Source organism: Meles meles, chromosome 12 (genome assembly GCF_922984935.1).
Source record: "Meles meles chromosome 12, mMelMel3.1 paternal haplotype, whole genome shotgun sequence".
Taxonomy (NCBI): Eukaryota; Metazoa; Chordata; class Mammalia; order Carnivora; family Mustelidae; genus Meles; species Meles meles.
The window spans coordinates 9804903-9818501 of NC_060077.1; the positions used below are offsets into that span (position 1 = coordinate 9804903).

General features: G+C 52.8%; 1 protein-coding gene across 5 annotated transcripts in view; it reads right to left on the minus strand.

Annotated features, from left to right (window-relative positions):
* The window catches only part of TPCN1 (two pore segment channel 1), a 60817-nt gene that overhangs the window by 29049 nt on the left and 18169 nt on the right, over positions 1–13599 (minus strand). For 2 of the 5 annotated variants that reach the window (XM_046024317.1, XM_046024316.1), the window contains exon 3: positions 749–864. The exons of 1 other annotated variant lie outside the window; for it this stretch is intronic. In XM_046024317.1, the coding sequence (XP_045880273.1) occupies positions 749–864 (116 nt within the window). Of the gene's footprint in view, positions 1–748; positions 865–9564; positions 9719–9813; positions 10001–13599 lie in introns of those variants that run through there. 2 more of the 5 variants (XM_046024318.1, XM_046024319.1) reach the window with 2 other exon arrangements.

Genomic DNA, 13599 nt, shown 5'->3' on the forward strand with positions numbered 1-13599 from the left:
CTCCTTCCCCCTCTCTCTCTGCCTGCCTCTCTGCCTTCTTGTGATCTCTGTCAAATAAATAAATAAAATCTTTAAAAAAAAAAAAAAGAAAAAAGCTTCTGTTACACACTATGGGGAAGAAAAGACTATACAACTGTGACTTTAAAATTAACTTTACAAAACACATAAAACCTATGTATTAATCTTCAATAATGCTGACAGTGACTTGGGTGGAGGTATTTTCCACAGCCCCTTTGTGCTTAAACTTACCACAATGAGCGTGTGTTAGTTCTACAAAGAAAGGTGTTGTTTTTTTGTTTTTTTTTTGAAAGAGAAAAAAACAAAAACAAAACAACAGCCAGTACCAAGCAAGAAACAGCAAACCTGAAAGAAACAGCAAATTAACAGGAAAGGAATAAAGGTCTCTAAGTTCCCATTATGGGCAACAAACCCCTGCTATAGTGTAACATATTTAAAGAAACTCCCCCCTCGGGAACTGGCTGCCAGTGTACCCCAAGGCCAAGTGGATAGACTCAGGGAGACTTGGGGGCAGGCAGGGCCACATGCTGGGGGGGGTCACAAGAAAGTCCACACACATCGCCCTGCTCATCTGAGCATGATCACGTAGTCTCTCCCCACCTTACAGATGAGCTCACACACGGAGCCAGGACAAGAACCGAAGCCAGAACTCTGGGGCTGTAACAGAACCCTGGCTGCACAACTCGGCCAAGAGGGACCGGAAACAGACATCCCGATCGGAGAGACTCACCTGGAGGTAGATTGCTGCCTCTTGATAATTGATCTCCCAGTTGTGTCCGGTGGGACTCTCACCCCCTGAGCCTAGACTGGGGGTCCAGGAGTCGTGGACGGAATAGCTGCCTCCATCTGCATAGGAAGGGGAGAGGGATTCACTTACAACCCAGGCTCAAGAGAATAAAGACACTATTCACCAGAAGAAAAGGCTCGTCTGCTCACACATATATCCCATTATCTACAAGTCAGTGCTTGAACCCCTGGAATAATAGCAAGGATTAGCACGGCTAATTAAAAATGCTTTTCATTCTCTCTTTAAATGAAAGAAGCAAGTGCAAGAGAACACATATAAAACGCTATCTTTTGTGTAAAAAAAAAAAAAAGGCGGAGAGAAAACATACAGATATCCATCTTTACAAAAAGAAACAAGGATACATTTACTTACAAGGGGTACAGGAGGCAGCATAGAAGTGTCACTCAAAGGGAGTGATCCTCCTGAACACTTTTTTTTTATATTTATTTATTTTAGAGAAAGCAAGTGAACGAGCAAGCAGGAGAGGGAGAGAGGGAGAGAGAGAGAGAGTATCTCAAGCAAAGTGAGTGCAGAGCCAGATGTGGGCCTCAACCTCAAGACCCCGAGATCATGACCTGAGCTGAAATCAAGAGTCAGGCGCTTAACCAACTGAGCCACCCAGGCACCCCGTTTTTGTACATTTTTGACTTTTGGAAGCATGTTAGTATTCTACGTGGTTAAAACAAAAATAACTGGATCTGTTTCCTGGTGCAGGGTCATCTGTTTTTGTTTTTGTTTTTCCCTGCTGATACCCAGGCCTCTTTCCTTCCAGTAACACTGAACCCATCTGCCTTTGGAGAACATCCTCTCCCTCCCTACTCTGCACCCATGCTTTGTCTCCAGCCCTCTCCAGCCCTCTCCACCCCTGGCTCCCGGCAGGTGCAACAAAAGCACTTCCTTTCCCTGCACAGGCATTGGTTCAGGCTGGGGGGTGGGGTATTCTATCTCCACCCAGCTAATGAGGACTGAACTTGGACCTTTCCCTGGAGCACTCGGGAAGGAGGGGCTCTTTCCCTGCTGGGGCAGGTGGCTGCCTCCGCCACCACCATGTGAGGGAATCCTGCCTGAGAAGGGGAACATAAGAATCACAGAGATAACATTAATTCCACCCTGGGACTGACATGTGCCTGATATGGACCTCCTAGCATTTCCAAAATCGGAGCCTATAAAGATCCTTTTATACTTAAGCCTGTCTGAATTGGGTTTGTCACGACCCTCACGTGTGTCCACTGATACACGGTAAGCAAAGGCACTAAGAGATGACTTCCAACTTGTTCATTTATTGGGAAGTTTTGTCGTCATCTTGAATGAGACTCGAGCTGCCCAAAATTCACACTCAAACTGATCCTCCTCCAGAAAAATAAAGAATGAAGTTATGTTTGGACAAGGAGATATGCACAGAGGTGGCAGGAAGCAAATGCGTAAAGCTCACCCCCGGAGAGGAAAGAGGAGGAAACTGGCAAGGGTCCTACGGCTGCAGAGTCCTACCTGGTCCTTCTAAGCTTGAACGGCCAGTCAAGGGCAGCCGGGTCCTGCAAAGCTCTTCTCCACCCACTTCTAAAAACAATTTCATGTAGGTATATCTGATGCACAGTAAAACGCACAATCTGGTATGTTCTGATATATGCACACGCTTGTGAAACCACCACTATGATCAAGATCACACATCCATCACCCCTTCATGCCCACCCCTGCCCATCCACGCCCAGGTAATCACTGCTCCGTGCTCTCTGTCACTATTAGATGAATCTGTATCTCAGAATTTTACACAGATGGGATCACGGAGTACATATGCTTTCCTGGTTTGACTTTGCTCCCTCACGCTGTTCGGTGTATCGGGAGCTCATTCCAGTGTTTTGGCTGAGCAGTATTCCATGGTATGTGGACATACCACAGTTCATCCGCTCACCTGGTGTACACCCAGGTGATTGCACCCAGTTTGGGGCTGTTTCAGACGAAGCTGCTATGAGCACGCATGCACGCGGCTTTGTACAGACACTTGCTTTCAATTCTTTCCAGTAAATACCTACAGGTGAAATTGCTAGATCATACGCTTAACTTAAGAAACTGCCAGACTGTTTTGCAAATGACCTGCAGGGCAGGGGAGACTCCCTTCCTCCACAGTCTCACTCATACCAGTTCTAAAGCTTTTAATATGCATTTGGGCTAATAATCTTGAGGGCCTTTCCACAGGCCTATTTGCCATTTGTATGTTTTAGTTGAAGCATCTACAAATCTTTTACTTGTTTCTTTTTTGGGTAATTTTCTTATTTTTGATTATATATATATATACACATACATACATATACATATACATATACATATGTGCATTCTCTAAATAGACCCAAGTCTTTATCTATCTGAAGTCTTTATTTCAGCTTTTGATTATTTCTTTCAATTAGGGATTAGTGTGGCTTTTTCCATTCTTTTACTTGTAATCTCTTAATGTCTTTATATTTAACCAGTGTTTCTTGGGGGCAGCATATAGTTTGATTTTGCTGCCTTCCCCCAGTCTGAGAAATCTCTGCCTTTTAATTGGCGTATTTAGATTACTCACATTTAATGTAATTATTGACAGGCTTAGGTTTAAATATATCGTCTTACTGTCTTTTTATAGTTGTCCCATCTGTTCTTTGTTCTCTTCTTCTGCCTTCTTCTGGGTCACTGAATATTTATTATGATTCCATTTTATCTCCTTTGCTGGCTCAGCTACAGTGCTTTTTGGAGGTTGCTTTAGGGTTTATGGTTCACGTTTTTAATTTATCACAGTCGTTGGTCAAGCGATATTGTGTCACCTCATGTACAGGATAAGAACCATACCCGTTTAACCGTACACTTCCCTCTCTCCCCTCCCAAACTTCAGGCTTCTGGAAACGCAGGGATTTCCAGGTCACAGACCTAACCTGGAATGTGCCTCATCTCCACTGCGAGGATGTGTAACCACAAGAATCTTCCTAGAAGGGACTGCACCAGCCGAAGCACATAAGAACAGGAAAGAGTTAACACTACTTGCTTTGTGCTCACAATCCCAAGCGGTATGTACGGTCATAAACGCTACTGTACGAGGACGTTAAGCAATTCAGCCAAGGTCACACAGCTCTAAGGGGCCAAGCCAGGATTTGACCCCGGGCAGCCTGGCTCCAGAACAGATGCATTTAACTCCTATGCTCCACGACCAACTCTAAGAGAGAGCAGTCTGCGAAGAAGGACAGCAGATGATGCCTTTAAAGTCATGGTAACAAGCACTTATTGAGGGTTACCACATGCCAAAACCTAGGCTGCGGCAGACTGTATTTTGCAAATTCAGCCACGGCACAATCTTTCATCCTATGTACTCTTCTAGAACATTGCCACTTCCCCACAAACGGGTGGAGCCTGGGTGTCTCCCTCTTGAAACCAGGTGAGACTGTGCCTATCTTGACCAACGCAGGATGGAGGACATAATGCTAATGACTTCTGAGCCTAAGTCATAAGAACGCTCCCACCCTTTTTTCTACTGGGACCCTTTGCTGGGACCCTTGCTCTTGGAATCTAGTCACCACGCTGTGTGGCGGAGACGCCCGTGGAGAAGAAGCAAGGCCCCCTGTCCACAGCCCAGCTAAGCCCCCAGCCGACAGCCTGCAACCTGCCAGTCGGGTGAACGAACCATCTCAAAACCAGATCCTGTACCCCAGACAAGTGTCCAAACTGACACAGCGTGGCACAGAGATAAGCCCCTCCACCGGGCCCTGCCCAAACTGTAGGCTTTTGCACAAGATGTCTCAAGACAATATCTGCTATCTTCAGGCACGACGTTTTCCGATGCTCTGCTCTAGAGCGATCGATAACTGACTCCCATCTAAGTGCTTTATACCCACTGACCTATGTAACGCTCCCGACAACCCCGCAGAAAGGCCAGGTGCCTTCCTGAAGCCAAGCGGCGGGCAGGAAGCAGGGCTGGGATACATAACTGGGTGATTAGTTCCTCATCAGCAGGCTACATGCCTCTTCCGTTTCTTCTCGGGAAATGGAAGCCTGGAAAGGGTGTCGGGGTAGTGCCAAAAAGGATGAAACACAGCAGCAGTTCCGTCCCTCTAAGAGGTCACAAGCAGGAGGTGGCCCATCTGGCTGCAGCTCGCGGTCAACCATTCCGGTCCTTCTCTACCCGAGGCCGACCCTCCCCGACTCTGCTCCCGGTTTCCATTTCTGGAAGAAGTAAGCCCTAGGCGCAGACAGAAGGTTGAACCGCCTTCCTGGATATGCTGGTGTGGACCAGGGAAGCAGGAGCCGAAGCGTGACTCCCTAGTAGGAGAAGCCGCCAACAGGCAGCTGGACGGCGCTGTGCCCTCGCGTGCCTGCGCCCGTCCTCCATGACCTTCCCGCTCCATGGCAGGAGCCTGCGCCCGCGCCACAGCAGTCCTAGGTGGAAGAAATAACGGGGCCGGTGTGGGGTGGGCGGCGATGAGCTGGTACAGATGGCGGCGGACATGACTGCCACTTTCCCAGCCAGTGCTGGACGCTGGCATCTGTGTGAGCCCCTGCCTCAGAGACCCTCTGTGCAAACTTTCTTGGCCCTTCCTTCCTCTTGGGGCTCTCAGCAGATGGATCTGGCTTCTTCCTCACACCCAGGAGCTCCCTCAGCCCTCCTGGTTTCTCCCCTCCGGCCTTCACCACTTCCGCCCACACCACTGTGATGGGGCTGGGGGGGGGGCATCCCCCAGCGCAGGCCACTCCTTGCCACCCGTGCACCTTGCTCACACTCACACCAGCGGGTTTTTGCCTGGGACCAGATGCCCTGTGGCATCTTCCCCTCTAAGCCACAAACAACAGCTCCCTCCTGTTTCTGAAATCCACAGGGACCACTGGGATGGGAAGGACCAGGCTTCCAGGCTTTGAGGGAAAACTTTGACATCATCTTTCTCTCCATGGCCAGTGAGGCTCCAACTCTGGCAGAGTCTCCTCTCTGAGACCCAAATCCACTCCCCACCTTCGCTGGTCCCTGCCTTTCCCCTACAAGACAGCAATAGCCCCGAGACTGGCTCTCACTGCCCTGGCCTCTCCCGGCCTCCTGACCCCAGGCATCTTGTTGGAGGATGAGGTCGGCAAAGCATCAATAGGGAACGTGCTCTGTTGCTTAAAATCTCATAATGGCTTGCCCTCAGGAAGAACTCAGACTTCTTCAGACTTCTTCGTCCTACAAGGAGCTATATGCATGGGGCAAGCAAGGGTCTTTAGAATCGCAATCCTTCCCAAGTTCTAACAGACTGGTGGCTCGTCGGCCTGACGCTCATGGGCCAGGCTCCAGAGGGCAGCCGGTTCCTAAGGTGCGCTGAGGACACGGGGAGCCCCACGTGACAGTGAGCACCACAGAGATAAAACGTGCGCTCCAAAGCCACAGACCACACAGGGCTGGCTGGCGTGTGAGAGCAGACATGCTGCAGGGCTGACCAACGACACCCTGCGCAGAAGGGGCTTTAGCTGTCATGTTTGCTTTGCTAAAGTAAGTTAGTAAACGCTAGGCCCTGTTACAGCTGGGTACATAGTTGTTATTTTATTCTAAATATGATCTGTACATTGGAAATAATTCTTTACAAAATTACTTTAAGCCACAATTGCCTTGTTCATGTACTCATTTGTTTGGTGGGCCTCCGCGGGGCGGATGGCAGTGCCCAGGGTGGGGTGGGGACTGGAGGTACCTGGACAGTCCCGGCTCTGCAGGGGCATGTGTCTGTGGAGACAGCAAGGGCGCCATCACCACGGGGCCTCAAGAAGAGTTTCCACAGCCTTCCAGGGGGGTGTTTCAACAGAATGGAGGTTCACTCCGCAAGTGGGGAGTTGACCAGCTGCCTTGCAATCCCCAGCATCTCTGTATTTACAGGTACACAGAGACTCCGAGGGGACAGGCAGGTTGGGGCAGATGGCCTTAAAAACAATTCAAATTCATGACCTTCCTTGGGGCAGGGTCCAGCCGCTTAGACCTTGCTAGTAATCAACAGCCTTCCTCAAACACGCCTGGATGCATGGAGAGGGTGAGGGTGCCTCTTAGCACACTCATTCCTCTCCCTCCCCTGATTAACCGCAGCCCCACAGATCTTCGCAGTCCGGAGCTCAGCAGCTCAGCTTCTGCCCAAGTAACGGACTTCCGCACACACAGCGCATATCCCTGGTGCCAGGCACTTCCTACACACTCCATATGCACAAGAAATTCGTCCTGCTAACGGACCCACGACTGTCCCCATTTTGCAAATGAGGCAATGGCAGAGCAGAGCGAAGTGTGAACTTGCCCCAGGTCTCACACATTTAGAAAGCGAACCAGGTCTGTGTTCAGAAGCACCGTGCTGAATCACAGAGGAGGGTTAGTTACCCCGTGTGCTCAGTAGGTGGGGAACTGGGGGGTGAGCAAGTATTACGGGAAAATATTTTCCTCAACCTAAAATGTTGAGCAGCGTAGCCACACCCATAGGAATCCCAGAGCAGGAGGGTTCCTCAGGAGTCAGGAGGCTCAGCCCCTGGTATGCCCTTCATTCACTTATGCTGAATGACGCCCAGATGGTGGCTGCGCCCAGCCGGTAAGATCCCATGGCTTACCCGCTCCAGCCTTGTGCCGTGGCCCAAGCCACCTCTCCCCCGGGAAAGCACAACCCCTTCTGCTAACTGGGCTCCCCACACCTCGCCCTGCCTGTCTAGTCTCTAGGCCAGTCAGAGAAGTCCTTTAGTGTGTGTGTGTGTGTGTCTGTCTGTGTGTGTGTTTGTGTGTGCGCATGTTTTAAGCAAACTTTGTAGTTCAGTATAACAATAATCCTTTAAAAACCCAAGCCAGATGATATCACTCCTCCACTCCAAACAGACTGCAGCCTCCCGCTCTCAGGAAAACCCTCAAGTCCTCCCCTGGATTAAAATGGCCTGTGAGACTGAGATGTCTCGTCCCACCCACCTTCTCGCTCCAGACATGCTGGCCTCACTGTCCTGGGACAGGCCTGGAAGATTCTGCCTCAGGCCCTGTGCACTTTGTGTTCCCTCTGCCCTCCCCCGATCTCTCCCAACTCTGGAAGTCACTGGCACACCCAGTCCTCCTCGGGCTCCTCCGTGCTCCTCCCTGGGGTCGTGTCACCACCTAGAAGGGCACTGATTTACTTGTCGGCCTGTTTCATGCATTCCCCACCTAGAATGTCAGCTCTGTGAGGCCAGGACTTTCGTCTTGTTGTGGAGTCCCCAGGACCCAGAACAGCGCTGGGCATGGTGGACAAATGCTCCACTGACATCTGAAATGAAGTGAAATGAAGCTCTTCCCCAAAGATTCCAGAAGCATACTCCTGGGCCAGTGACCAGAGGGCAGGGACAGGGAACTATGCAGAGCCTAGCAGGTAGGCTCCCCTGGGGCTGCAGTGGGAGTGCCAGAGGGCGTTAAGGGGCCATGACATGATCTCTGTGCTTTCTAAAAGATCATTCTTTTAAGGATTTGCTGGAGAGGCACTATTTTGTATAAGGGTAACTCAGGGCAGAACCTTAAAAAGAAAAGGAAAAATGTGACTGGCAGAGCCAAGAGGAAAGAATGGAGGAGTCTCCCCTCCAGGGCGGACTTTGTTCTAACCATTCAACCTGGTGCTTGCTCAGAACACAGAACTTGGCTTGCTTACTAGGTCCCCGAAGGCAAAGCCCCATAGCTTGTTTGTGGCTCTTATATTCAGGGAGGGCTCAAAGGCCCAGGGGTGGGGGAGAGCAGTGGGAAGGCTGCAGGGCTTTTCAGGAAAGCCATGGGAGACTTCACAGAGCCCCTTCGCACCTGGCTCCAGCGGCTGGGAGGCACATTTAGGGATTATACAAAGGGCGCAAATGGAAGGCAGGGAGCCCCTGGCTTGCCCTGCTCCTTTTATAGGCAGCCCTCACGCAGAGGGGGCAGCCCTGCAGCCAAGTCCAGAAGCACTTTCAGTGCACCGCAAATGGGGGTCCTGGGGCACCACGTGGCTCCTAATTCCCTGCCCCCGAACACTGCTTCCCACTTCCTAGGCTGGAAAAGTGGCCACAGAGGTGATGGAAATGCTCCAAATCCCAAGTGCTTTATTGCTGCAGTATAAGGCATGTTCAAAGGCTCAGCAGCTCCCAAAAGGGGCAGGACAATTACAGCCCATAAAAGAGAGCAAGGCAGGGGAGCAGGGAGCAAGTCAGGGGCCCGGGGTCAAGTGGGCAGCCGAGCTGGAGGACACAAGACAGTGGCCCCGTGGTTCAGACAGTGGGGTGCCTGGGGGCACAAGGCCCTGCCTGCCAGGGAACAGATCCCAATGGGCTTCCTTAGCAAAGACCCCCTCAAGGCAGGATGTGAGAGGCAGTGCTGAGACTCCTAGGCCCCCTGACTGGTCTCTACTGGGCATGAAGTTCCCCATGTCCTGGTGACAGCCCACGCCCTATGCCCACTGGGTCTGCTCCAGATTGTCTGTCTGCCTGGGGAGCCTCAGCCCCGGGGCGGGGGGGTGGGTTGCAAGCAGCCCCCTTCCCTGCTGCCCTGCCCATCTACTCCTCCCGCCCTGGCCAACTCTACACTTCCTGGGGGAAATACCGGCCCCAGGTCTCCAGGTGAACGAAGGGTGCTCCCTGTGCGGGAAGAGTCCTGGACAACAAAGCAGTCAGGAGGGCTCTCACCACAGGTCCCCAGGTCTGGCCCAACCGGGGATTGTTAGAGACCTCATGAGAATCAACACGGCAACCTCGGACTTTGGCACTGTCCTCACCCAGAGCAGGGTGGGCTCTTCCAGGTGAGCTGGAAAGGCAAGGTCAAGGCATACCACAAGGGCCCATCTGGTGGAGACGGGATGACCTCACCACAGGGCTGTCGGGGAGCTGGCCCTCCACTACCTCGTCCAGAAGGAAAACGGCTGTCGGCCCTGGCCTCTGCATGTCCGCGTTCCTGGGAGGCAGCCGGCCTGGGAGCAGGAGGGAAGAAGGAAAAAGACACACAGCGGGTATAGGAGGGTGGGAGGAGCAGACTTCCAGGCCCTCCCAGCAAGCCAGCTTCTCCACTGGCTCTCACTCACAGGAGGTTTTGAAAGGGCCGGAGGAAGCTGACCAGGAACATTCTTGGCAACCAAGAAGATCCCATTTTGTGCCTCCAGGGAAAGTTCCCGAAGAGAAACAGTTTGTTCTGCTCCTCTGCTGCCCTGGGCAGAGAGCTCTCCAGTGGAAACCAGGCTACGGCCTCCTCTGCCCGCAGACCTTAGCCACTAAAGATTTACGCAACACCTACTCCTTAACTACCCTCCCTGGATCCTGGCAGCCTGCCCAGGGTGGTGAACATAACATCACCCGCAGGAGGAGGTGAAGGAGTTGAAAGGAAAGGCCAATGGGGCAGGCCTTCGAATACAAAACAACAGTAACAAAAAACTGACTCCAAGTAGAAGAGAAGTTCCCGATGCAGAAGACAGGCCGCCAAACCAGGATGACCTGTTAGCACAGATGGTAACGCTTTCTCTGCGCTGATGTAACAGGGCCCAGACGCTCCCTGCAGAACAGCTGGCTGCTTTGCATGCAGCCTCTGAAATGACCCTGCGGGGAATCCAAGGTTTCCGTTCGCTGGAGCACAGCACACGCAGCATCCTGGTGGCACCGGGTAAATAGAAACAGTTTCCATATGCCGCCATAAAGCTGCACTAGGGAGGAGCCCGGAAGAACGGAAAGAACAGGCAGGAGGGGAGGGCTTCTGGGATCCAACCCCCAGACCCAGCAAGGGCAGGGTCTGCGTGGGCTGGGGAGGCCACTGAGACCTTCCTTGGGGGCCTAGGACCAGAGGCTGCTGTGGATAAAAGGCCTATGAGCTCCCGGATGGGGAAGAATACCAGACCGGGACTGCCGCTGGGCAGGTCTATACGGAGCTCTCTAGTCCCGTTCCATCTTTGCTAGTCTTCCTTCTCCTCCTCTCACATGTGCACGACCTCACCCATTCTCCAACAGACACACGCTGCACATCCTCTTCAAGCCTCCCTCCCGACTGGGCTCCTTCCCTCCCGCTGGTTCGCCGTTGGAATCCCCAGAGCCTCAGTTTCTCCACCCGTTAACTGGGACTGGGGCCAGCTGTGCTCCGGGCGGTACAGAAACAAATGTGTATGCCCACAAAGCACCCGGAGCCCCCCGGAAACCAGTGCCCGCCAGAATGACAATGAGCCACCGCCCAACCGTTCACCAGTTGTCACTGAGAGCCCCACTCCATGGGAAAAAAACTCCGAGAGCAGAGGAAAATAAACCAGAGTGACACTGATGAGCTTTCCGGGCACCGCTTCTGCTGCTGGCTGGCTCTTCAAAGGCCCCCAGATAAAAACCGGGCAAAAGGCACTCTGCGGCAAGAAAGTGGGGCGCGCATTTCCTCCTGCTCGGGCCTTCTCTTTCTGACGACTGGTGAGATGGCACGGGACATAGGGCCATGTTATCAGTGCATGCTAGGAAAGACGGCAAACACAGACAGAGCCCCAGGCAGATATACTGACCTCCAGGAAGGGGAGGGCTGGCACAGAGCCAACATAGCTGAATCGCTGGCCTCAAGCCCAAAACTCGTTCTGCCAAAGGCTCAGGCCAGAGGAGGAAAGGAAAAACAAAAGGCTCAACTAGGCCAGTACTATGGGTCAACCACTGTTCAAGAAGGAGGAACCTGGTTTGGAAGTAGCCAGGATAATGCCCTGCGTCACCCCCAACTTCGTTTCTGGCCAGCTGACAGAGACCGACGTGGCCAAATCCAGAGGGATTCTCTGTAGGTACAAGAGGTCAGCCACAGAAGGGCCTTGAACTGTCAGGGAAATGGCTAGAAGGTTGAGAGCAGTGGCTGTAAACACAGGCTCTTGGGGGGGTGGGGGCTGGGGACATGCTTCTTTGTAATTAAGGGTAGTGGTTACTACCCCAGGAGCCCACCCCCAAGTGGCTACTCGGAGCACTTGCTCCATAAGGTTGCAAACATGACCTTAACAGCCACTCGGCAGGCTTCATAAATCATGCAGTAATCTGGGGGAGAACAAGGGAGGGTGGAATTTTTCAAGGCTGGCCTTCCTGATACAAACAAATACAGCTTAATTTAAAGACGTTTATTCAGCACCTACTGAATACCAGGCATGTGCCAGGCATTGGATCTGAAAAAAGTCAAACCACGTACTTTGTCCTCATGGGGCTTACCATCAGGAGTCAAGAGAAGGAATGTGATTCTGGTGCATTAAGTCACTTCTTAGTTACAACAGCCTAGAAAGGGGTATGAGAACTGCCCTCCATGGGGGCTCGTGGGCAGATGCAGGGAGACTCAGGGGTGATGTCTGGGCCACTTCTGAAGGATGAAGGAGGAAGAAGATTCAGAAGTGCATTGGGGGTGGGGGGGAAGGAAAACATTCCGGAAATAGAGAAGGTCATGCATAAAAGCTCAAAGAGGCAAACAGCAGGGCATTTCTGGGAAGCTAGAGAAGGTTCGGTGATCCTGAAGCTGACCAAGGCAGAGACAAGGCAGGAGGAGCAGACCACCTGAAGAAGACAGAGCCCGAGCCACTGGGTTCAAAGGGAAGTAACCCGAGCAAGTGTGTCAACTGGGTGCACCTGACGAGGTGGCCCATCTTGGTGAACCTCACAACCCCATCTACAGACGCTGTACGCAGCAAAACCTCAAGTTCGGGCTCCCAGGGCAGCACCGTGAGCGCACCTGTGCAGGGCAGGTGCCCTGCCGGGAGCCACCACGCTCACCTCCGCTACCTAAGCCTCCTCACCACTCTGTGCCGGCCACGACTGTGTGCGCCAGCAGACCCCCCACCCCTTCTGCCGGGGCGGAGAGCGAACGAGCAGTTGCTGGATGCCCGCAGGCAGGATGGCATCTCTCCCTCCTTCATCCGTGATAGTCAAGACTCAGCTTGCAATTCTGCTTCCTGCCCGTGAGTCACTGGGTTTATGGAAACAAAGGGCTTTCACTGGGACTGATCACTCATCAGCAAGGATTTGCTGAGTACCTACCATGTGCAAAGCGCTTTGGGTACCTTGAAAAGACATTTGTGAGGTCTGCGCACCCATCAGAAGCCCCCCCCCCCAACTCCTTCACACACACACACACACACACACACACACACACACACACACACAGGCTGCAAGCCCCACTCTGTTTACCCAGTGAGGAGTGCAGCACCTGTGCGAACATCTGTCCTGTGTTCACTTGGAAGCATCAGAAATGCTAATTGTGAACCATGCAGGGACAGGGACGGGAGCTGTGGAAGGGTGACCCGGGAGAGGAGACATTTTTCACTGCATGCGGGCACTTCCAGAGCCCCCACGAGAGCTCAGCAGACAAGCGGCATTCGGAAGACGCTTCTGGCCATGAGACTCATTCTCCACAATGCCCCCGAGGTATCGGCTGAGGCGTCAGCATGGATCCGCGTCTGCACCAGCTCCTGCCTGGGAGCACCTGCCCGGCTGCCTCCACGGGGCTCGCACAGACACTGGCCGCGCCCCAGCATCTGAACCTTCCGTGGCTGCTGGCAGCCCTGCCCGAAGAGCAGCAGCAAGGAGTGCAGTGGCCGGAGGCCCAGGGCCCTTGGGGAAGTGACAGTGGTCAGAGGCCGACATCCTGCAGAGAGCTGGAGGGCTGAGGCATGCCCCTTGTCCGAGACCTGCTGCTTCTACAGGAGCCAACGTGGCCGAGAGCCTGCAAAGTCAGTGGCCAGGCACTGCCCTCAGCCTCCCCTTCCTTTTTCCTCAGTTTCCCTTCCTGTCAAGTGAGGCAGGCAGCCCAAAAGAGGCATCGCGGATAGAGACAAACACAATGGAAACCAAAAAGCCAACCTAACAAGCGGGGGAGAGACAGAGCTGCT